General features: G+C 46.2%; 2 protein-coding genes across 2 annotated transcripts in view; both read right to left on the bottom strand.

Annotated features, from left to right (window-relative positions):
• Positions 1-25,066, bottom strand: part of LOC133447583 (target of Myb1 membrane trafficking protein-like) — a 217,967-nt gene that overhangs the window by 178,323 nt on the left and 14,578 nt on the right. The gene's annotated exons all lie outside the window — the stretch shown is intronic.
• On the bottom strand, positions 13,656-19,466 carry LOC133447712 (GTPase IMAP family member 4-like). Its single transcript, XM_061726448.1, has 2 exons — positions 19,366-19,466; positions 13,656-15,222 (listed from the first exon to the last, which is right to left on the bottom strand). The coding sequence occupies exons 1-2, from the start codon at positions 19,406-19,408 to the stop codon at positions 14,150-14,152; spliced, it is 1,116 nt and encodes a 371-aa protein (XP_061582432.1). The 5' UTR covers positions 19,409-19,466; the 3' UTR covers positions 13,656-14,149.

Genomic DNA, 25,066 nt, shown 5'->3' on the forward strand with positions numbered 1-25,066 from the left:
GACGTTGTAATACACGAATCAGGCGAGAGACAAAAAGTAATTTACAGTCGGATGTGAATCGGGCCAAATGTCATTATCAGACATTTGGCATGACTGACACAGACCTCCAAATCACCCCATGGGGTGCTCTCTTGATTCATGTCTGTTTGAACCAACTTCCAGGTGTCGGGATCTGCCCGGGGGGTAGGAAGTTGGGTAGCAAGTTGGAGCTACCTCAAAAGGTCTTGAGTCCAGTTCAAAGCCCTGCAGGAGGTAGGACTGGGGCAACCTCCCCCTGCAGGGGGCCAAGCTGTCAAAATTCTTCATCAAATGTTACCAAAATTGTACCAGAGGTAGAGTGAGACGTCAAGAACAATATGCAAAAAACATGAAGAACACACCTATGAAGGAATTAATGTGGGATGAGGTCAAAGGTCAGTATTCTGTAAATGGAGTTTATCATAGACTTCATTTCAAAATGATTTTTCTCCAACTTTATAAAGTAAAATGTTACCAACATTGTACCAGAGGTAGAGTGAGACGTCAGGAACAATATGCAAAAAAAATGAGGAACACACCTATGAAGGAATTAATGTGAGATGAGGTCAAAGGTCAGTATTCCGTAAATGGAGTTTATCATAGACTTCATTTAAAAATGATTTTTCTCCAAATTTATAAAGTAAAATGTTACCAAAATTGCACCAAAGGTAGAGTGACACGTCAGGAACAATTTGCAAAAAAATGAGGAACACACCTATGAAGGAATTAATGTGAAATGAGGTCAAAGGTCAGTATTCTGTAAATGGAGTTTATCATAGGCTTAATTTCAAAATAATTTTTCTCCAAATTTCTACAGCAAGATGTTAACAAAATTGTACCAGAGGTAGAGTGAGACGTCAGGAACAATATGCAAAAAAAATTAGGAACACACCTATGAAGGAATTGAATTGATGTGAGATGAGGTCAAAGGTCAGCATTCTGTAAATTGAGTTTATCATAGGGGTCATTTCAAAAGGATTTTTCTCCAAATTTCTACAGTAAAATGTTACCAAAAATTGTACCAGAGGTAGAGTGAGATGACAGGAACAATATGCAAAAAAAAAAAGAGGAACATGAAGGAATTGATGTGAGGTAAGATCAAATGTCAGCATTCTGTAAATGGCTTTTATTATAGGGGTAATTTTAAACAGATTTTTCTCCACATTACTACAGTAAAATTTATTATAGGGGTAATTTTAAACAGATTTTCTCCACATTACTACAGTAAAATGGCACTGAAAGGTGATTTTTCTCCCCTTTACGGCAGTGAAATATAACTAATAAGTTGACTCATTTTGGAGGTGATTTTTCTCCACATTTCTCCAGTAAAAGCACATAGGCTTTATGTATCTTTTAGGACCTTCACTTTGCTCCAGTAAAAGCACGTAGGCTTTATGTATCTTTTAGGACCTTCACTTTGCTCCAGTAAAAGCACGTAGGCTTTATGTATCTTTTAGGACCTTCACTTTGCTCGAGAACCGTGCCTACCGTATTTACTCTAGTACGCGCGCAACGCAAAACAAACAGCGGCTCACTTTACCACTATCTCGCAAACAGCGGCTCACTTTACCGCAGTGAATTTTTCATGCGCATATTTTGGATATTCCCACCAGCCTCTCAACTCGTCTCTTCAGCACCAATTCTGCCAGAGCAACAAATGCGCTGCGTCCGAAATGCCATACTAAACAATACTCAACAAGTATACTTAAGTCCGGCAGACTTTTGAGTAAATATCAGTAGTATGCATTAATTTGGACGTACTACTCAGAGCCATGGGGAGTTGTTATGGTAACAACTCCTGTCACAGCAGCAGTAGCAGCACCGCTCCGCTCTTTCCCGTTTATCCTGGCCCAAACAAGATGACATGTAATATTATCCATCCATCCATCCATCCATCGTCCGCCGCTTTATCCGTTCCCGGATCGCGGGGGCAGCAGCCTCAGCAGAGATGCCCAGACTTCCTTCACCCCAGACACTTCCTCCAGCTCCTCCGGGGGGAGTCCGAGGCGTTCCCAGGCCAGCCGAGAGACATAGTCAGCGTGTCCTGGGCCTGCCCCAGGGTCTCCTTCCGGTGGGACATGCCTGGAACACCTCCCGAGGGAGGCGTCCAGGAGGCATCCGGTACAGATGCCCAAGCCACCTCAGCTGACTCCTCTCAATGTGAAGGAGCAGCGGCTCGACTCCGAGCTCCTAATGTAATATTATTATATTCCAATATTATAATATTAGTATTATATAATAATATTATTCTACTTAATATTATACTTCTGACATATACGTATCTGCGCAGCACTTAGCAACCAAACACCACTCTATTGCATTGTGGGAAGTTTCTGCTCAGCTAGTGTCCATCAATCCATACCGCGCCCGCCGATAGGGGGGGACAAACGGGTCTGTTGTCCCGGGCCCAGGGTAGGGGGGGGCCCAGAACTGGGCCCTCATTATTATTTTTTTTTTATTTTTATAATTTTTTTTTAATTCTCATTAAATTATGGAATCATTTCTCAAAATGTTTCAAAATATGGCTATTTGTGGAAAAAATATGTAGTATTTGAGTTACATAAAAGCTTGTTATTTGTTTTCTTCCTAATTGTCCTTGTGGTCAAGAACCCCCAACACAAAAATGGTTTGGCCGCTGATCAAAATTTGATGTTATCATTTAATTCAACCATTAGAATGGTCAAAATGTCCTGTCAGCACAAGTCCGGTGCTCAGAAAAGAAGAAGAAAACAGAGGCCTCATAGATTCTCTACACAAATATTTTAAAAAGGGTGGTGACGGTGAAGCTGGAATTAATAAAGTCAGTGTAGAGCAAGGTAAGAAATAGCAGCCAACGTTTACCAACCTTGTAACTTAACCTAACTGGCTAGCTCTAATGTTAACGTCCATTAGCTTGTATAAAAACCTGAAGAGCAGAGGGAGAGGAGAGGAAGAGGGAAAAGGAGATATCCGGGCACAGGGGGGCCCATCTTGGATTATTTTGTCCGGGGCCCCGGCAAGACTGTCAGCTGGCCTGATCCATACTAATACATTTCTCCAGAATGAGTATGGATAGCGGATACTATTGTGTACGTACTAATGTTTCGGACGCACTAAAAAATCTCACATACTGTTTTTGCTACTCATTAGGGTGGAAGGATGGAATTTCGGACGCAGCCATGGATTGGAATATTTTTAGCAGTATTGCTGGAATGCTGGGCAGCAGTATACAGAGGGGTATTCCAGGAAGCGGGTTTAGTGAAAAGTCTGAGTTTGTTAAGCCTGAGATGAGGCAAACCCGGAGTTGTCAGTTCCAGAAAGTGATGTAACTCAAACTCTGAGTCAGTTACTATGGCAACTGAGCCTCTGAACCTAACCTGCTCGCTAGTAGGTTTACTTCAATAAAGCCTGAGTTTCTCTCTGTCTCCTCCCTCAGTGGCGTCAATTCAGCCAATGGGCCTTTACGCAATACACATCCGTTTTCTGCACCACGGACAGCAAGCGGCAGAGTTTGAGAGCAGAAAAAGAGTATCTGACAAACGCAATTTAACTCATTCGGTTCACTTTATTCACTATGTCACTGCAACAATATCACAGGGACATCCGAGTTTAACTTCAAACAGTCCAAATGCAAAAAGGAGAGAGAGGGAGCAGAAGAGAGAAAGAGAGAGAGAGGGTAAAAAAAAAAAGTCAAATATTTCCCTTAAACAGATTTATAAGACCCCTCCTTGAACCGCCACCTTACTGTGGTGGAGGGGTTTGTGTGCCCGAGTGATCCTAGGAGCTATGTTGTCGGGGGCGTTACGCCCCTGGTAGGGACTCCCATGGCAAACAGGTCCTGGGTGACGGGCCAGACTAAGAGCGGTTCACAAACGCCAATCATGAGAAGGAATAAATCAAGGACCGCTACGTCGCCCGGATCAGCGTCACCAGGGCCCCGCCCTGGAGCCAGGCCTGGGGTTGGGGCTTGCTGGCGACCGCCTGGTGGCCGGGTCTTTGCCCGTGGGACCCGGCCGGGCTCAGCCCGAAACGGCGACATGGGCCCGCCTTCCTGTAGGCCCACCACCCGCAGGAAGGTCCATGAAAGGCCAGTGCATTGTGGGCTGGGTAGCAGTCGTGGCGAGGCCTCAACGACCCAATCCCTGGACCAAAACCCTCACAGTGGGGACATGGAATGTCACCTCACTGGGGGGGAAGGAGCCGGAGCTTGTGCGTGAGGTTGAGAGATACCGGCTAGAGATAGTCGGGCTCACCTCCACACATAGCTTGGGCTCTGGAACCCAGCTCCTTGAAAGGGACTGGACCCTCCACTACTCTGGAGTTGCCCAGGGTGAGAGGCGGCGGGCTGGTGTGGGCTTGGTTATAGCCCCCCAGCTCATTCGCCATGTGCGCCATGAGAGGGTCGCTTCCCTGCGCCTTCGGGTCGGGAAAAGGTCTCTCACTGTTGTTTGTGCCTAGGGGCCGAACAGCAGTGCAGAGTACCCGGCCTTCTTGGAGTCCCTGGCAGGGGTACTTGATAGTGCTCCAACGGGGGACTCCATTGTTCTACTGGGGGACTTCAACGCTCACGTGGGTAATGACAGTGATACCTGGAGAGGCGTGATTGGGAGGAACGGCCTCCCCGATCTGAACCCGAGTGGTGTTTTGTTGTTGGACTTCTCGGCTAGTCACAGTTTGTCCATAACGAACACCATGTTCAAGCATAAGGGTGTCCATCAGTGCACGTGGCACCAGGACACCCTAGGCCGGAGGTCAATGATCGACTTTGTTGTCGTTTCATCTGACCTTCGGCCGCATGTCTTGGACACTCGGGTGAAGAGAGGGGCTGAGCTGTCAACTGATCACCACCTGGTGGTGAGTTGGATGGGGTGCTGAGTGAGTATGGAGTCCGGGGTCCTCTATTAAGGGCTGTCCGGTCTCTGTATGATCAAAGCAGGAGTTTGGTTCGCCTTGCCGGCAGTAGGTCAGACTTGTTCCCAGTGCATGTTGGACTCCGGCAGGGCTGCCCTTTGTCACCGGTCCTGTTCATAATTTTTATGGACAGGATTTCTAGGCGTAGCCAGGGGCCGGAGGGGATCCGGTTTGGGAACCTCAGGATTTCATCTCTGCTTTTTGCAGATGATGTTGTCCTGTTGGCTTCATCAGACCGGAACCTTCAGCATATGCTGGGGCGGTTTGAGGCCGAGTGCGACGCGGCAGGGATGAAAATCAGCACCTCCAAAACCGAGGCCATGGTTCTCCATCGGGAAAGGGTGGCATGCCTTGTCCGGGTGGGTGGAGAAGTCCTGCCTCAGGTGGAGGAGTTCAAGTATCTCGGGATCTTGTTCACGATGGCGCTGCTGGCGCGCGGACCACGGCTCTGTCACCTTAGACATTGCGAAGATCAACGGCTTATGGTCTACATATGCCATGAATGAACGGCCTTCCAAGAAAAAACGAAAATGACGGGTGGCGAGGCACAGCGCCAACAACTCACAGTCAAAGACACTATACTTTCGCTCACTGTCACGTAGTTTGCGGCTGAAAAATGCAAGAGGTTGCCAAACTCCTGCCACCCGTTGCTCTACGACTCCCCCTACAGCTATGTCCGAAGCGTCGGTTGTCAAAGAAATGGGCGCCGAAGGTGATAGTTGAGCTAAAAGTACTGCATTAGCCAGGGCAGACTTAGCACCCTCAAAGGCACTGATGCGGTCAGGTGTCCAGTCCACTGGGTCACAGCCTTTCTTTTTTTGCAAGGGTCCATTACGCGGCTGCAGGAGGTGAGCAGCGCGAGGGAGGAAACGGTTATGAAAATTAATCATACCCAAAAACTCCTGCAGCGCCTTAACCGAGGCCGGGCGGGGAAACTCTGCCACCGCTTGTACCTTAGACGGCAGTGGAACTGCACCCTGAGCTGAAATCCGGTGCCTTAAAAAATCAATAATTGGCAGGCCGAACAGGCCGGGTTGACAATAAGGCCGTGTTCATCTAACCTCTGGAAGACTAGTTTGAGGTGTGCCAAATGCTCTTCTGTTGAGGAACTGGCCACCAAAATGTCATCAACGTAAATGAACACGAACGTGAGGTCTCACAACACAGAGTCCATCAGCCTCTGGAAGGACTGCGCTGCCCTCTTCAGGCCAAAGGGCATGCGCAGAAATTCAAAAAGCCCAAACGGGGTAATTACAGCGGTCTTAGGCACATCCTCTGCTCTCATGGGAACCTGGTGGTAACCGCGTACTAAATCCACCTTAGAAAAGATGGTTGTCCCTGCTAAATGCGCGGAAAAATCCTGGATGTGTGGGACTGGATAACGGTTGTGCACCATGACGTTGTTAAGACGGCGAAAATCCCCACAGGGGCGCAGCGAACCGTCTGCCTTGGGCACCATGTGAAGCGGTGAGGCCCAGGGGCTCTTGGAGCATCTAACTATGCCTAAACGCTCCATAGAGGCAAACTCCTCTTTAGCAATGGCTAACTTCTGTGTGTCTAAACGACGAGCACGCGCAAAGATCGGGGGCCCTGCGGTGGTGATGTAATGCTCGACACCGTGCCTGGTTGTCGCAGTGGAAAAGACAGGTTTAATCAGCCGCGGGAAATCCGCCAGCAGACGTTGGAACACGTTACCTGCTGCTGAAAAACGTGTGCTAGCGGTCCAGATCCCCCAGTCTCACATGGGAAAGTCATAAAAGTCACTACATCGATCAATCTGCGGTTTGCAACGTCCACCAGCAAACCGTTTGCACACAGAAAATCAGCACCGATAATAGAAACAGCACCACTGGCGATGACAAACTCACTCTCAAAGCGGCGTCCGTGGAAACATACAGTCACTGACCGGGTCCCAAAAGTGGTGATGGAGGAGCCGTTGGCGGCGTTTAACGGCGGTCCGTTACCTCCGGTCGACCAGTCCGTGGCGGTCGGCAGTAGGAGGCTCATCTGGGAGCCGGAGTCCACCAGGAAACGTTTCCCTGATGCAGAGTCTGCAATGAAAAGCAGCTCTTGACCGCCGATCGCTGCTACTGAGCGCCGGTTTCCCGGCGGCTCAAACTGACACGGAGGGACGCAGCGTCTCGCTTTGACGCCAAACCGTTGATGGAAGAAACACAGATCTGTCCCGCGTCGTCTCTGGGTCTTCACTGCAGCCACCAACGCTGGGTCCGCATCCTCCGACGTCGATCGCTGGGCGGTTGTTGCGACGTGGTGAACGGCCAAACTCCAGGTAGCGAGCAGGACTCGGTCCGCTTCCTCAGCCAAACCGCGGTAGTCGGCCGTTGCGAGGCAGCTGGAGTTCGGCAGCGCTGCGCGGACGGGCGGCGGCAGTTGGCGCAGGAAAAGATGCGGAAACAGGAATCTGCCATCGTCCGGGCCCAGCAGTAAAAGCATTTGGTCCATCAGATCCATCGCCGACCTGTCACCCAAGCCCAGCAGAGAGAGGAGTCTGTCCGCTCTCTCCGAGGCGGAAAGGCTAAACCTCCGGAGGAGTAGCTGTTTGAGTGCGGCGTACTTGTCTCGTCGCGGGGGCGCACGAAGAAGCTGCAGGGCCCGCCGAGTTGACTGTTGGCCCAAAGCGACGACGACCAGATGATACCGGGAATCATCTTCTGTGATTCCCCGTAGCTGGAACAGCGCCTTGATATGCTCGAACCAGGAGCCGGGGTCCTCCTACCAAAACTCAGGGAGCCTCAAAGACGCAGCGGAACTTGCGGGCTGCGGAGGCCGATGAGATGAGGATGAGATGTCTTCTGTTTCCTCGAACATGTTCAAAAAAGGGGTCACCAATGTGGCAGGATGATGCTCGACTCCAGAGGTTGGTAAAACACGTCTTTATTCCGTGACAGCGGAATCCAACTGACAAAAGACTGACAGTTGACAACTAACTGCAAACAAACACTCGTTGCTAAGCAACCAATAAACACTTGTGACCACACCCCCTTCCCTCTAGTCCTGATGGGTGCGAGGTCCATAATTGTGTCCGCCACAAACCGTCCAATATTTTTGTTTGGTTAGTGCCACAAATTGCCCAGTCAATCATCACTCACACTGACTCTAACATGAATGACCAAGTTTAAATTATGTTTATACAAGAATAATAACAATGACTGTTGGGGAACAGCAAGTAAACTGAATTTTATTTCTTGGTTGGTTGTTAAAATTCGCTTTCACACAAAAACTGAGGCCAAATGTTAGTTGTGATGACCAGTCTGACATATGTAGCACTCAAAACAGAGGATTCAGTAATTTGGTCAGTTTAGGCAAATGCTGTCTTGGAATTTAACAAAGTAATTACTATCAGTAAAACCAAATATAAAGTGTCCCAATCCTGTAGTATTGCGTATTGCTGCCACCAACTTCTCCTGCACTTATTCCTCCTGGTGATTCCTCATGCCCACATCAAATTAAACTGTTTTAGTTTTTTTTTGTGTGTGTGGAACAATAACCAAGACACAGGAGCATAGCTTGAGTATTGCATTGATAAAACCATATTAAGTTCAGCACTATAACTCTCAGGGTACCGGTACTAAATCAAAGAACAACACTGAAACAAAACCACTTTGTTTTTAGATTGCACACCAAACACGCAACACAATCAAATAACAGTAGCGATCAAGTTTATTCTGTGTTTTTACATTCATAGGTTTACATTCTCCAATAATAAACTTAGTACAAAAAGTAGGGAACATTTGTGGCAAATGATATAATTCAATTTTATTTGTATAGCGTTTATTACAACAGAAGTGGTCTCTAGGATCTTTCCAGAGACCCAGAACATGATCCCTGAGCAATTATTACATAGACACTGCAGGTAAAAACTCCCCTAGTGGGAGAAAAACCTTAAGCCAAACAGTGGCAAGAAAAACTCCCCTTTTAGGAGGGAAGAAACCTGGACCAGGACCTGGATCATAAGGGGGGACCCTCCTGTGGAGGCCAGCTGCAGGCCCGAGCTCCTTAAGCTCTGGCCTGCAAACGTGCACAAAAGAGAAAAATAGGGGGGGGGGGCAGACCAGCACAACAAACTACAAGAACAATGGAGAACAATGATGGCTATGAGATAAAGGAAAGTGTTGTGCTCGAATTCATCACGCCGGGTTCTTTGATTGAGCTGGAAAGGGTAAATAAAAACATAAAACTGGAATACAATTAAAGATATTACCTCTGCAGAGGGAGACCTGCAGGACAGCTCTCCACAGCCATCTTAACAGATCTGCCCGCCCCGCGTGTGTGAGGGTTATTTATTACTTTTAAAGAAACGGGGTGGGTGGCCCCAAGTGTATAGCTGGGCCTTATCTCGTGCCTGGTACAACATGGTGAGAAGTCAGAGGAATTCACCTTATTTTTACATACAGAAAGATTTAGTTAACAGCACATGGAGTTTATATATGTTCAGTTTCGTTATGATTATTTAGTTTTAACACATACACAGATTCGATTAGTGAGCACATGCAGTTTACATATTCAGTTTGATTTTAAATTATTCTTTATAATCATAATAAAAGAGAAGGAGGGGTGATGTTCACCACCCAGTAGATCATGGCGGTGCCCCCCTGCAGCAGGAGGCCTATAGCAGCATATCTACCACCAAGCTATGTTTGAGACTAACTATTATAGCCTTGTTCTATAGCTGCAGCTATGACTACTGACTCTAACACACTAGAGTTTACACTAACTAGAGGTTTACTAACACTAACTAGAGGTTTACTAAACACTAACTAGAGGTTTACTAAACACTAACTAGAGGTTTACTAAACACTAACTAGAGGTTTACTAAACACTAACTAGAGGTTTACTAAACACTAACTAGAGGTTTACTAAACACTAACTAGAGGTTTACTAACACTAACTAGAGGTTTACTAAACACTAACTAGAGGTTTACTAACACTAACTAGAGGTTTACTAAACACTAAATAGAGGTTTACTAAACACTAAATAGAGGTTTACTAACACTAACTAGAGGTTTACTAAACACTAACTAGAGGTTTACTAAACACTAACTAGAGGGTTACTAACACTAACTAGAGGGTTACTAAACACTAACTAGAGGTTTACTAACACTAACTAGAGGTTTACTGACACTAACTACCCCATGTCTCATTCACCTGTAAGCGAGGCCGGTTTTAGGGGGGGGCTGGGCTGTGCCCACCCAAACGTGCATCCTGCCCACCCAATCAAAGTTATAGGGATCCTTTATTTTTTTATAATTTTATTTTTTTATAAATATAAAAAAATATCACAGAATATCTGTACCGTTTCTGATTGGGTGGGCACTGCACATCATTTTTAGCCACAACAATGAACGGATACTGCAAAAGTTGTGTCTCGGCGGAGGGACCCGACGTCCCAGCAAAAATGAGCACAGCAGAGAAGTTCAGAACAGCACACAGAACACACTGAAGGCTGATTTATGGTTCCGCGTTAAAACCAACGCAGAATGGTGCGCGTCGCCGCGTACCCTACGCCGTAGGCTACGGCGTGCCCTACGGCGTAACCGTGGCAACAGAGCCTGCACGGCAGCGCAGCGCACCGCCAGCCGCACCGCCAGCCGCACCGGCGCTCTCCACCCTCGCCGGGATGGAGACGCCTCCATCCCCACAGTATGGGGTCAGTATGGGGGTCCGTGGGGCAGACTCCCAGTAGCGGACAACCTGCGCCACAGAATCGCACTTTGGCTTTCTTTTTTTAGCCTTTTTAGCAGGGTGAGCCGTTACATTCGACGTGACCGCCCGACCGCGAGCCAGCAGTGAAGCCGGGAGCGGCAGGGGCCCTCCGATGTCAGGCCGCGGGATGCTGGAAGCAGAGTGCGCGCATGGGACGGATCTGATTGGTTCTTTCCCCCCTGCCAATCCTCTGGTCCTCTGACCAATCCGTGCCATTCGGTGCGCAAAAAACAGATTGATCAGAGTTTTTACAGGATTAAAGCTGTCAGAGAGGTCGGATATTTTTCTTTCCTTTTTCTGAACACATTATTCACTGGCTACTCTCAGGATGCAAGGACCATTTCACCCAGTATAACAATAAATGTTTTTGAATACAATCACAGACTATACCTTTAATTTGTTGATTGTCTTGCCAAACAAAAGTTTTTTTTTAAACATACTTTTTTGAAGCAAGCATAATTTCTGGGTTGTCTCACAAAAACAAGGGGGTGCCGAAATTCAAAGAAAAATTAATGTGTAATCCCCTGGGTACTAAAATCCATTTTATTTTGTTCTATATTGTAATAATATCAACAGTTATACAAAATAACACAAATATTTTAAAAGCTCATATATTTACATAATGTAAAGAATAATTTAAATAGCATACAAGCCACTTGGCTTGTATGCTATTTGAATTAGACTGGCATATATATAAATATTATATAAAATGGATAAATAACTTATTATCCACTTGGATATTATTACTATTATAACTATTTATTTCATTACTTTCATTACACTAGGTAAACAGAATTCTCCTTTCCATTGTGAAACTAATACGTTTTTCACTGTGGACCAACGTTGCTATTTCATATTTTGATGTGAGAATGGGTTGCTGTGTTCTCAGGAGGCTGATGCTCTGTGTGTTTTCCTGTTCCCTTGTTCACTCGAACCACATTCAGAGGAGGTCTGGGCCTCATGTGACCACATTCTTTTAACAGTGTAAACAGAGCACTGAAGGTGTCATGCTGAGTGTCATACTGTGTTTAATTGTATATTTATTTATTGTTTTGGAATTGTGTTAAACATTTTACTTGCATGCATGTTTTTGTTGCTTTGTTTAATTACTGTTATTGTTTGAAATGTAACTTTTTCTGTGTTTTGAGTTTGAAATGCAATTACCTTTTTTCTTTACAAATCTTTTTATTTGTTTTTTTTTTCTTTTCCAGTTTACATATAGAAGCAGTAAACATAATTCAATAAACAATTCAAAGTGGCGAAGCGTTTCTGTTGGCAATTGTTATATAAAAGGTGCTAAAAGGGTAATAAACAACAGAAATCCTAACATAAGCCAGAACGGCTTCCAACAATCCCGTATTATCTGCCAACCCTCCCTACCCACCCACTCTACCCAAATCGAAAATAAAACGAAAGAAATAATGAATAGATAAGTAGCTAAATGAAATGAGAAATAAAATGAAAAATAAAATGAAAATGAAAACTAAGGACAAAATGCAATTACCTTTTGAGTTGATTAGACACAGCTGAACATTATTAAGGCAGTGAACTGGATCTTGACTGACAGCTGCACTGGCCAATGAACTACTGCAGGCTGGCCCCCCTAGACCAATGGTGAACCAGGGGAGGGTTCCCTTCCCCCTAGATATTCGGAGAGAGACATTCAAGCTGGGAGGATGGACTGACGGACAGAGGCCCACGGGGGCCCAGGTTGTTGGGGAGCCCCCGGCGGACCCAGGTTGTTGGGGAGCCCCCGGCGGACCCAGGTTGTTGGGGAGCCCCCGGCGGACCCAGACAGACCAGAAAGCAGTGTATTGGAGGCCTTTGGACGCTAGTGGCAGAAGTAGGAACTTCTGCCTAAAAGCTGTGAGTTTCTCCAACCAATACACTGGCTGTTGCAAGCCGAACCACTTCGTGATAGCCAAACGAAATATCATGTGGTTGTAGGACAGATTGCTGGCTATTCTTCTTTGCTCCAGGGTCAAAGAGTGTCGACTGGAGGTGTGTAGCAGAGGGATTCCTGACTGCTGTGGATTCAAGAGGGGCGCTAGAGGACAGTCTTGGAACATGACAGTGAGCCCCTGAACGGATTGACTTTGACTGTTCATTTTTAACCCTTGCCTTTTAAGGATTGGCCATTTTAAGAGACATTTTCCCCACCCTTGATTTTATGTTAACAGTTTTTTCACAATAAATGTTTGTTGCGGCACCCTTTGTGTATGTGGGTTACTAAGTATGAATGAATGAATGAATGAATGAATGAAAAACTTTATTTAAGTACTGCTCACCCTCGAAGAACTGAAAAGTATTTCCTTGGGGACTTGGGTTATTTTATTACCATAACTTTATAGAACCACCCCTTTGACAAAGGCGCTTGTGTAGACAAAAGAAGACATTTATTAATGCGGCAACCGTCATTTTAAAGGAAAACAAGTGGGAACCCTGATGCTTTATTACTACTTCCTCTTGAAACTGCCACCTCTGTTTGGATGTGTGTGGAACCTTATCTATCTTGTTTTCTCATTATTTTTTTTTGAATATGTTCATGTTTTAAATAAAGCTGGAAAACAATCTGATATACATTAAGTTCTTTTTTTTTTTTTTTTTTTTTTTTAATGGTGACAAGATGAGGTTTATTGCATTGATACCTTCTGCAGGTAAAATGTGTTTTTCATAGGTAGAAATCATGTCCCTGTTTTCATAGGAGCAGAGGATAACATTTCCAATTTAAAGTTGCCACTTGAGACATGTGAATGGCAGGTGTGAACAGAGGCTCAGAGCTATCCACTAGACATCAGATCGCTCAGGACACATTTTAAAAATGGATATAAACTGAGCCAAAACTCAGGAAAGCATATTTATCTGTTATGTTCTGATTCTCAAACAATAATGTAATTAATGAAAGTCAGGTTGTAATATTTGCATCTTTATTTCAAGTGTAAATCCTAAAAAGATCAGTCATGATCACAAAACATAACATGAAGACCTTAATTAAAAACTTGGAAAAAAAAAACTAAAGGATTGAAATACAAATTAAAAAATCTGGCTAACACTTACATAAAATACCAAAAAAAAGCTCAACACATAACGGCAAGATCTGTCAATTACACATCAAATCATGTGAAAACATTGTTCTAGTCATGAACATAGTTATGAACCAGAAAACCTGAGCAACCAAAGTATTTTATTACAGAAAATGTGGTCTAAAAATATGAACAAATAGCCAATAACCACAGCAATGATTAGTACAATGGAAAAACTATGAAACTAGTGACTTTATTGTCACAAAGCATCTACTGTAGCTGTATTTATATAATTACAAAGGATAACTAGAGAGGGAAAAAAGGAGGTGTCTTTATATATCTGTAGGTGAAGTTTAACTTCTACATTTTATATTGTTTCTGAGCAGGTGTTTTAAGCTGTTAAATTCCTTTAGCCAACTTTAAACTTGCTTCCTGTTTTAAGCGGTAACCACCGGTTCACCATGTTTCACCAGCAGATGCTATTTTCAACTATTTTATTTAGATAGGCTTTTAAACAAACCAACTATGTGCTTCCCAGCTTGTTTCAGGTGATAGAAAGCATTTCCCTCCTCAGCTTCTGTTCTGGCCTCAGTCTCATATTGGGACTGCAGTTTCTCCTTTTGCTCTCTGACTTCCTGTTCCTGCTGCTCTTTTAATTTACCCATCATAGCTTCCAACTCCTTTTGTCTATCCCCTCTCTCCTTCTCTCTTTCTGCATCTCTCCTCTCACTCTCTCTTTTTTTCTCCTCATCCATCTCCTCCTTCATCCTCTTCCTCTCCTCCTCTCTCTCCTTCTTTTCCCTCTCTCTCTCAGCTTGGAGTTGCTTGTTGATTTTCTCCATCTCTTTTTCATACTTTTCTTGCAGTTTTCTCTCCAGTTCTTCTTTCTCTCTACGGATTTTCTCCTCCTTCTCTCTCAATATGCTTTGTTTTTTCTCTTCAACTGCCCTCTCAGCCTCCTGGAACATCTCGTTGGTGTAATGGCTTCCTCCGTTCTTCTGCACGATATTTCTGATCTTCTGGAGCAGCAGAGTGACTTGAGGTTTCTTATCTTTCAGCTTGTTAGTGAAGACATGGTACTGGCCGTTACATCTGGCTACAAGCTCCTGTAACTCTGGACTCTCAGATAGGAATTCTTCAATAGTGGTGTCTTCAAGGACGTCTCCATGAGTGAAGAGGACCATGCTGTATTTGTCAGCAGCCTGGCCAAAGATATCTTGAATCTTCTGCACCGTCTGCTTTTCCTCTTCAGTGAACCTGCCCAGAGCAATGACCACCAGGAAGATATGGGGTCCAGGAGCAGCATAGGAGACACACTGGCTCAAATCTTTGGTTGTCTTCTCCTGACCAAACCTGGTGTCAAACAGGCCCGGGGTGTCAATGACAGCAATTGGTTGTCCCTCCACCACAGCTTTATCTTTAGAACAATCCACAGTCAAAGACCGCGCACTGCACTTGGACTTAAAGCGGGACCATCCCAGAATGGTGTTCCCAGTAGCGCTCTTCCCTACTCCAGTCCTCCCCACCATCACGATCCTCAGCTCAGCATCATTCATGAGGTTGGATCCTGTGAACAAGAATGTTTGAGACTGAGTTAGCATGTGACAGTTTTACAAATTCATTTACCCCTCAGACGAAAACACAATTGTTTTGAACGACCTAAGAAGGGAGGAAGTAAATAGTGAATCAGCACTATAGTGAATCAACATGTACTTGTAGAGGAGTCACAAGTTCCTTGAGTACTTCTTTCCACGAACAAACTTCTTTCCATGAAACACCAGCTCGACAGACTTACCTGTCATTTCAGCAACTGCAAGAAGGTGGAAGAACATTCTCTATTACAAGCCATGTTAACAGACGTATTAGTTTGATGTTTCATGGGCAGGGCTGGCCCAGGCCTCCATGGGGCCCTAAGCAGAATGTGATTTTGGGGCCCTCTATTACTGCCAATAATACTAATTATTGATCATTCACACACCCACTATAAACTTATTTCATGTTCTTCCCTGTCATTACGAATACACTTTTTGTTCTAGTTAGATTGTAATGCACAGGGATTAAGACCATGAAAGCAGACAACAGATTAACAAACTCTCAAAATCTTTCAATTCATATTTTTCTTTTCTTTTTTTTTTTTTTTTAACATGAACAGCAATCGACCCAAATCTTGAGATCTGATCGCAGTCTGAGCTAAGCTACCGCTACCGCTACCCAACCCCAAAAACTACAGAGCAAGCATGCAGGTGAACAAGCCAGTGTGTATATCTATGCGTGTGTATGCGTGTATGTATATGATCATGCGTGTGTGTGTGTGTGTGTGTGTCTGTCTGTGTATATATATGTGACTAAGTGGCTATATGTGTGTGTGTGTATGTATGTGACTGAGTGGCTATATGTGTGTGTGTGTGTGTGTGTGTGTGTGTGTGTAATAAACCAAACAAAGCTCCACCTGAAGTGTATCTATAGTGGGGGAGGGGAGGGAGCAACCCCGCCATCCACGAGACCAGAGGCCGACACGGAACAACCCGGAACCCAGGCCACCAGCAACCCCACAGAGGGGAGAAGTAGGAGGGAGGCAACCCACCGCCTGCAAGGCCCCCCCCCCCCCCCCCCCCGGCGGCGGACGAGAGGGCCCGCGGGCGCGGAAGGAAGCAGCCAGGGATCCCGCGGCGGTGGACCATGACCCAGGCAATCCCCGGCCACCCGGTCCGGGCCGGACACGTGGCCAGGAGGCCCTCACCCTTCAGGCCGCCCTACCCGGCAGGGGGCCAGCCTGCCCGGAGAGACAGAGCCGCCCCGGCCGCCGACGCGGGCAGGCGCACCCGCCCCCACGAAGTGGCCCTCCAAGACCAGAGGGGCGCCCCGCCGCAGAGGCAGCGGGGGGGACCGGAGACGGGCCCGGAGAGAGGGAACCCCCCAACAGGGCGACACACGTGCAGGCCCGACAACGGAGGGCCCCAGACCTAGGCATCCCATTCATTCATCCATTCACCTATCCGATATCTATACTAATAATAATGTGATATACTATACATAATAATAATACTAATAATACTAATAATAATAATAATAATAATAATAATAATAACCATCTTTGTATAATATAATATTGATAAATTATTAAGTTTTGTTGTCCTGCCAATGGAGGCTCAAATCAAATCAAATCCTCCATGGCAGACACACAATCACGCACCGTTTCCCCCTCCCCGGGGGGGTCCAGCACCGCCAGAAGGCACCCCAGGCTGCACGGCGAGCCCCGCCAGGCCCGGGTATCCCGACCCACCCATCCCAGGCCGGCGAGGGAACGCGGGTGATGTGGGACCCCCTCCCGCCCCTGGTGTTGAGTGCATGTGATTAATGCCATAAAAACAGGGAGGGGGAGGGCCAAGTATCGATTTGACACCGACCCCCCCCTCCCGAACTACGTGTCATTGTCAAATGTATTTATTAAGTGTTGAATGTGCAGTGTCTACTTTGCTGTTAAAACCGTGAGGCGGGGAGTGCCGGGCCACGCGGGACAATGCCCCCCACGACCCGGACCCCCCGCCCCTCGCCTATGTGCGTATGAATCGTGTAGGGGGGGAAGGAGGGGGAGCGGAGGCCGAAGCCAGGAAGCAGGACCAGCAAAGCCGGCCCTGATAAGACACCCGCGTCCCCCCACCGGCCATCCAGTAGACGGGGGCCGGCCCTCCGAGCCGGGCCAGGGCCCCACCGTACCTCCACGGGCGCCCAGGCGCCGCCGGAGCCCCTAGACGGAGGGGGAAACGGTCCAACATCCCCCCATTCATACTGACAACATAAGACATAGACACCTGGGAATGGTGCCACCCCGCCACCGCGCCCGCCCGTGCACCCCCCGGTCAGGGGAGGCCCGATCCCCGGACCCGGCCCCACCCCCCCCCCGGAGCCACCCCGGCGGACACCCCAAGGGTCACGGAGCCCCCACATCCGCAGGGGCACGCGATTCATATTTTTCAAAGTCAGCAACTGCCCCTACTGGCCACACAGAGAAGCAACAGATAAAAGGTCAGAGAGCTGCACAGTTGCAGCAGAGTTGTTTCCATCATCCTACTGTCAGCCTGGCAGGTTTTTACCATCTATGGTTTTTAATCTGAAATGGGAGAAAATTCAGCTACAAGAGCGGCCTGGGGTTGATTTACACGTATTATTTAAAGTGATATATTACTAAGTGTGATACTGAGTGTCATCTACAGTTTAGGCCTACTAAAAGAAACAAAATAATGAAATAGATCATTTATAAACCATTTACTGTAAACACGTTATATACTTTATTTTTGATTTTAAATAAACTGCAACGGCAATGTGCAACAACAATTTGAAGTGGAACAACAATTAGGTGCAACAACAATGTACTACAAAAACTAGAACTATAATTAAAGTCACTCAACTTATAAACAGTATCTCGTCAATATGTTCTCCATATAAGAATAAATGTGAAAATGTACTAAAACAGACATTATTAAATAGAATAAATAAATAAAATCAATTTTTGCGACATGGTGGGCCTTCAACCTTCTCAGATGCAAAGTGCTGTGTGGAACAATGCAGGGTTGAATGAACACATTAGCAGTGGAGCTCTGGAGCCGAGAGGCAGCAGTCAATATGCCAGCAGTATCTACTCTAGTCTGTTAACATAATATTGTTTATGTAATAATATTAATTATGTTATATTGTACAGTAACATACTTTTGATAATGTATATATAATGAATCATCACTCACACATAAAAAAATAATTGTATTTATTTATTTATTTATTTTTTTACTCTTGGGGGCCCCCTAGAAGGTCAAGGGGCCCTAAGCAGCAGCTTAGTGTGCTTATGCCTTGGGCCGGCTATGTTCATCATGGGTTCTAGAAATGAAACAATTTTGTTCTGTAAATGGTAACAACTGTGAGGACAGATGAGACCATTATGAAGATTCCTCTAAATATCTCACAAGAGGACAGAAAAACATGATTCTGTCAAGCATTTCTAGGGCTGATTCTACAAAACAAACATTGTATTGAAGCTGTCTGACTCAAAGATAAAACATGATATTTAATTATTCTGTATGAATACAAGACAAGGTCAGAAATAATAGATAATTAGGAAAGTAAAATACTTGGATAAAACAGCAGGAGTACAACTTTAACAAAGTTTAAGATACCTTCTATATTTATTTTTCAGACTTTTTATCAAGATAAAAAACCTCACAGTGATGGTAGTAGAGACGGTGGGATTAACTAATATGTGGATTGTCTGGACATTGATTGTTGTTGGCTAGTTAATCTCCCATGTTTTAATAATAGGCATCAGCCATAGAAAACCCATATTAGTCGACATCCAGATAAGAAGAAGACAAAATGAAACCATGCAATCTTCAGAACAAAATGACTGAGCAAACATCAGTATTTAGTGGGACCCCCTCAGAACTAAGCACTAGTTGAACTCGTTCAGCATTCCATTCTGTTCAGGTTTAAGAGAGCCTGCGTCATGTCATTCATGTTTGTGTCTTGAAGGGACCAGGAAATAAATATCGATTTCATTAAAACTTTCATAAAAGAAGAAGCCTTTTGTAAGTTCTTTCATGGTTTCCAAGAACAAATATGTACATGTTTCTGTCTGCAGGAGTTGGATTTATTCAAACTTGATTCATCAGTGATCACTGATGCATGAACTGTAACACACAGAAAGAAAAATCCTCCTTACCAAAGTTTCTGGTCATGTTGGTGTTGAAATGATGTCCTTCCATGTTTGGGTTGAAGAGAGCAGCGTAGATTCTTCAGCTCAAGTGACAAAGCAGATCTGTGTGATCACGAAATGTCTCCCGCATGCATGCAGCCTTTAATATACACAAAGAAACCACACCCACAAATTCCTGTTGTACAAAGTGAAAGTGAAAGTCAAGTGTCCAGTTGCGGCTGGCTTCTGTGGTGTGTTGGAAATAAACTCAGGCAGACACCATTTATTTAAACAGAACCCCAAAAAATATGCAGAATTCAGTCTCTGGAAGTTTCTCCTCTTTGTCAAACAGCTCCCTGACGGGAGGAAGTAAATGGGTACTGAATGAACTTGTATTTTAGAAGGGTCATAAGTTAATTGAGTACTTTTGCAAACTCCGACCTGGGCCGGACATGTGGCCAGGAGGCCCACACCCCCCAGGCCAACGACCCCCACCCGGCGAGAGGCCAGCCTGCCCGGAGAGACAGAGCCGCCCCGGCCGCCGACGCGGGCAGGAGCACCCGCCCCCACGAAAGCGGCCCTCCAGCGCCCCGCCGCATGGGCAGTGGGGGGGACCGGAGGCGGGCCCGGAGAGAGGGAACCCCCCAACAGGGGGACACCCGTGCGGGCCCGACAACGGAGGACCCTAGACCCAGGCATCCCATTCATCCATCCATTCATCTATCCAATTTCTATAATAATTAAAGCTGCAAGCAGCGATGAACGAGCCTTCGCACCCTTGTGCACGTTCAGGCTGCAGTGGAAGCGCTTGTATGACTTGCATGTAGATTCTTCAGGCCTGGACATTTAGCGGATGACACCATCCATGACTCTCTATATCAAACCATTCAAAAGTTATGGCAGAAAATAGGAACTATCAGATATCGATCAATGTCTGTTTAGTGTTGCAAAAAACTGGTTTGAAAAAACTGTCCCTCCATCCATCCATCCATCCATCCATCCATCCATCCATCCATCCATCCATCCATCCATCCATCCATCCATCCATCCATCCATCCATCCATCGCCCGCCGCTTATCTGTTCCCGGGTCGCGGGGGCAGCAGTCTCTTACTGTTGAACACGTGTTCCCTCTGTGTAGTAAATCTGAAACTACCTTAGTCAGGTGAAATAGTGATAATGAATCACGATAACGAATCGTGTTTGTGTGTTTCTTGATAAAAGGTCTGAAAAATAAATATAGATAGATAAAACACACGTACACGATTCGTTATCATGATTCATTATCACTATTTCACCTGACTAAGTTAGTTTCAGATTTACTACACAGATGCAACCCAGTCTCACGTAAAAACGTACCCCGCCTACGTTGGTCCAGAGTTCCCACTGTGTAGTAAATCTGAAACTACCTTAGTCAGGTGAAATAGTGATAATGAATCATGATAACGAATCGTGTGTGTGTGTTTCCTGATAAAAAGTCTGAAAAATAAATATAGATAGATAAAACACACGCACACGATTCGTTATCATGATTCATTATCACTATTTCACCTGACTAAGGTAGTTTCAGATTTACTACACAGATGCAACCCAGTCTCACGTAAAAACGTACTCTGCCTACGTTGGTCCAGAGTGCAAAAACATAGAGGGGTTACCAGGGGCGGATCTAGGATGTCAGGAGATCCGGGGCTTAGCCCCGGGGGGGGGGTGAACAAAAAGCACTGGACAACAAATTCAGACCTTTTTACTATAGAAATGTTACAATAGTCAGCCGCTGCTTGAACTGGTTTCTTTCGTCAGAAAAAGTAAAAAAAAAAAAGTTTTTCCGGTCTGACGCCCTTTTCCCACTCGTTTGAACGTACAGTAGACGACAGCCCGGTTTGCAAAAGCTCTTGACCACTACCAAAAGATTTCTACCACTTTTAAACACACCTCGTATGTCCAAATTGTGGGAGATTTCTCTCCACTTTTGTCCCTTTTTATTGAGGTCACGATAGGCCTGCAGTCTCGTATCACAGCTCCTCACACAGACTCACAGCCATAATTATTTTTTCTTCCATCTTGATCGTCTCTGATCTACAACCTGCAAGTTTTTTTTCACCCTCCACCACTTTCTCTCCTATTGGACACGCCAAGATATCGTCACAGCGCGGCACGGTGAAATTAAAAAATGTTCAATTTGGGCGCAGGCAAATATTTTAAGATATTTAGATAATTTTACATATTTTGCGGCGCAGTATCAGGCCAGCAGAGATAATTTTAGATGCTTCCCGTGCCCTGAATGCATTACAGTTTTTCTCAGTCGCTTTGGTACATTTCTCAGATCATCCTCGACATTTGCAAAACAGTATGTGCATTTCTCAAAACAGTTCGTACAAATAGCAAAACACCATGGATTACCTGCAAAAGCCAGTCTCTTCCTCAAAATCCTTAGTTCATCTCTCAAAATTAAATATTTGTGTCAATGAACGTGTCAGTGCATCAGAATCACAAGTGCTTGTGTCATTGTGTACGGATAAGACAGTCAAATTGCTTAGTCATGTTCCCTGTGAAGTTGTCTTGCAGTCCTATGTGGAAAAAATATAGTAATGCAAAACACAAAATTGAGTAAGATAAAATGCCACTGTATATAGTATACTTACTGTATATTGTAAAATGTAAAACGCCCCCGGCGTCGGCCCGCCCGCCGTGGAAGACGCTCTCGGGGCCGGGCCCATGGTGGCCTCGGGCCACACGGTGCGTCCACGACCGCGTCCCTCACGGCGCAGCCCCGTTCTGGAGCTGGTGCGTCCCGGACCACGCCCTCCTCGGTGACGCAGCCCTGCGCCGGCTGCTGGTCCGCCTCCAGGACCGCCTCTTCCCCCACACTCTGCTCTGGCCGCAGGTCCGGCCCCGTCTCCGCGGGACCCGCCGTCGCGGGCGGCTGCGCCTCCGCAGCCGCCTCCCCCGCCTCCCCCGCCAACTCCGCCTCCGCGACGCAGCCCTGCGCGGGCTGCTGGTCCGCCCCCGTCTCCGCGGGACCCACCGTCGCTGGCGGCTGCGCCTCCGCAGCCGCCTCCCCAGCCAACTCCGCCTCCCCCTCCGTCTCCGCCGCTGACTCCATCCCAGGAGCCGTCGTCTGGCGGCCCGCAGCTTCTGCCTCGCGGCCCCTAAGCTGCGCCACCAGCGCTGCCGCGGCGAACCTCAGACGGGGTGCAGGGATGGGTCGCTCCGTCGGTCCCGCCGTCTCGGGAGCCGTCGCCTGGCGGCCCGCAGCTCCTGCCTCCCGGCCGCTTAGCTGCGGCGCTGGCATCTCCTCCCGCGCTGCTGGCCCAGGGGTGGGTCTCCCCGCGGCCACGAGCGCCTCCATTGCGGCCAGCTGCCGCTCGCCCTGGTCGCGGAACATGGCCGTCATGCCCGCCATGGCCTGGGCGAGGGCGTCCAGGGCCCGCTTCATGCCTCTCTCCGTCCGTCCCTCGAAGCCCCAAGTTGGGCTCCAGATGTGGCAGGGTGCGTGCCACGGGGGCCCGACTGAAGGACGGAGAGACACAGAGCTTCGTGCAGACCCTTTATTGAATAAAGCAAAACTCACACCCACATGTGCACAAGCATCACACACAGCTTCTCAGAACCCTTTGCTGCTGTCCAGCTCTGCCTTATAAAGGCAGGCCGGGTGGAGGCGTGGCAGCCACTCAGGTGGATGGGACACAGGTGCGTGTCCCGTCAACCTCTCCACCCGGCCACAGTAGCATTTTCTGATAGGGTAGCAAAAATCGACAGATGGACGCTATCGGTTTATGCGGCGGTAGCATTTTTCGACGAAGCAGCAGAAATCGACAGAACACCGGCAGCGGTCTGCGCTCTGTGCCCAGAGCGATCGCTTCCCTACCGAGCTCGGCGGCGCGCGAGAAGGCACTTGCCGCGGAGTTTACGCCGCGCCTGCGCCCAAATTGAACATTTAGACCAGACGATTTTTTTTTTGTTTTGTTTTGTTTTTTCAGATCCGGGGCTTTTGGAAAAAAATTTGGGGCTTGAGCCCAAGTAGCCACCCCCTAGATCCGCCTCTGGGGGTTACAATAATACCCCTTGAATTGTTACATTGTTACATTTTTTCTGTCTATTAGTTTTGCGTCCAAGTCACGTGACTTTCAAGATTCTGGCCGTGACACCAAAAAACATAGCGGACATTTCTAATTTTTTTGTGAAAAAAAACAATATTTTGAGTTAGTTTCTGCATAAAAATGCGTTTAGATTACATTTCTAGCGAGAAATATATATTTTACTTTCATAATATTATGAATGTACATAATCACTCGCTTGCTCGTTGTTGCGAAGTTTTTTCAGATCTCGCCAGAATAAAGGCTGATTTATGGTTCCGCGCTACACCAACGCAGAGCCTACGGCGTAGGGTACGCGGCGACGCGCACAGTACAGCGCGCGTCACCGCGTACCCTACGCCGTACCCTACGCCGTACCCTACGCCGTACCCTAAGCCGTACCCTACGCCATAGGCTCTGTGTCGATTTAACACGGAACCATAATTCAGGCTTAATGTGGCGAGATCTGAAAAAATTTCGCAAATGCCCACGACGTCTCACCACTATTTTCCGTGGCACAGCACGGAAAGTGGTAAATTCTGTGTGAGCACCACAGATATTGTACCTACATGTATGCGAAGTCAATTGGGATCCGTTGTCAAATGTTTCCTACTTCTAACCAATCATAAGTGGTGCTTTAACCTAACCAGACCTTAACCAGAGCGTCTTCCAGCCACAAAATATCATTTTTAATGGCTTTTTAACCAGGGTGTGGAAACAGGTGATATTTAAATTCATTGTTTTAACCATTCTCCCATTTCGTCAACCACAGGGAATTCCCTGGGCGTCCCCTCTACGTCATAGAGTGACGAGCGTGGATCCTGCTCTCGTGACGAGTGCCCCGACGTGCACGTGGAAGTAAACGGTTATGTTGTGCTTTTGTTTTTGATAAATATTAAAATAAACCGTACACAGGTACATTTACATCTTATATTGAATCACTGTGAATACATCAGTCAGTTACAGGACGTTAAATAAAGTATTGTGGCGGACACAATTACCGACCTTGCACCCATCAGGACTGTATGGAAGGGGGCGTGGTCACGGGGCGTTTTATGGTTGCTTAGCAACGCATGTTCTGTGTCAGTTGTCAGCTGTCAGTTTCTGTAGTCAGTTGTGATTCCGTTGTCTGGAATAAAGTCCTGTTTATCAACCTCTGGAGTCAAACTTCATCCTGCCACAGTAGCCTATCCTAAATAAACAAATATATTTTCAATTCCTTAACATACATCATCTCTACAAAATGTAGTTACTAATTCAGATGCACTACACAATATTCAATTGATATATGTTTTTTAAAACGTTTTTATACGTTAGGGTTAGGGTTACTGTAGGTTTAACCCAAACTAATGTGACTACAAATATGGCACTGATTAGCATAAAGCTGTATAGCATGACTCTAGGGAAATGTAGTTCTTAGCAAATTTTTTTTTTTTCACAGAAATGGAGGTTGTTAATACTAAAATAAGAGTGCACATAGTAGTTTCAGGTCATGATACACACATTTGTGTAAATATATTTTAAATATATAATTGTTAAATGTGTGAAAATTAATTTTAACGAAGTCCCTATTGTATCTGTAGGAATTTTTATTTTTCTTGTTTTTTTCTGACGAAATGAGGGCCTTTTTGCCCCCCTAAACATGCCCCAAAAG

The sequence above is a fragment of the Cololabis saira genome, chromosome 1 (assembly GCF_033807715.1).
Source record: "Cololabis saira isolate AMF1-May2022 chromosome 1, fColSai1.1, whole genome shotgun sequence".
NCBI lineage: Eukaryota > Metazoa > Chordata > Actinopteri > Beloniformes > Belonidae > Cololabis > Cololabis saira.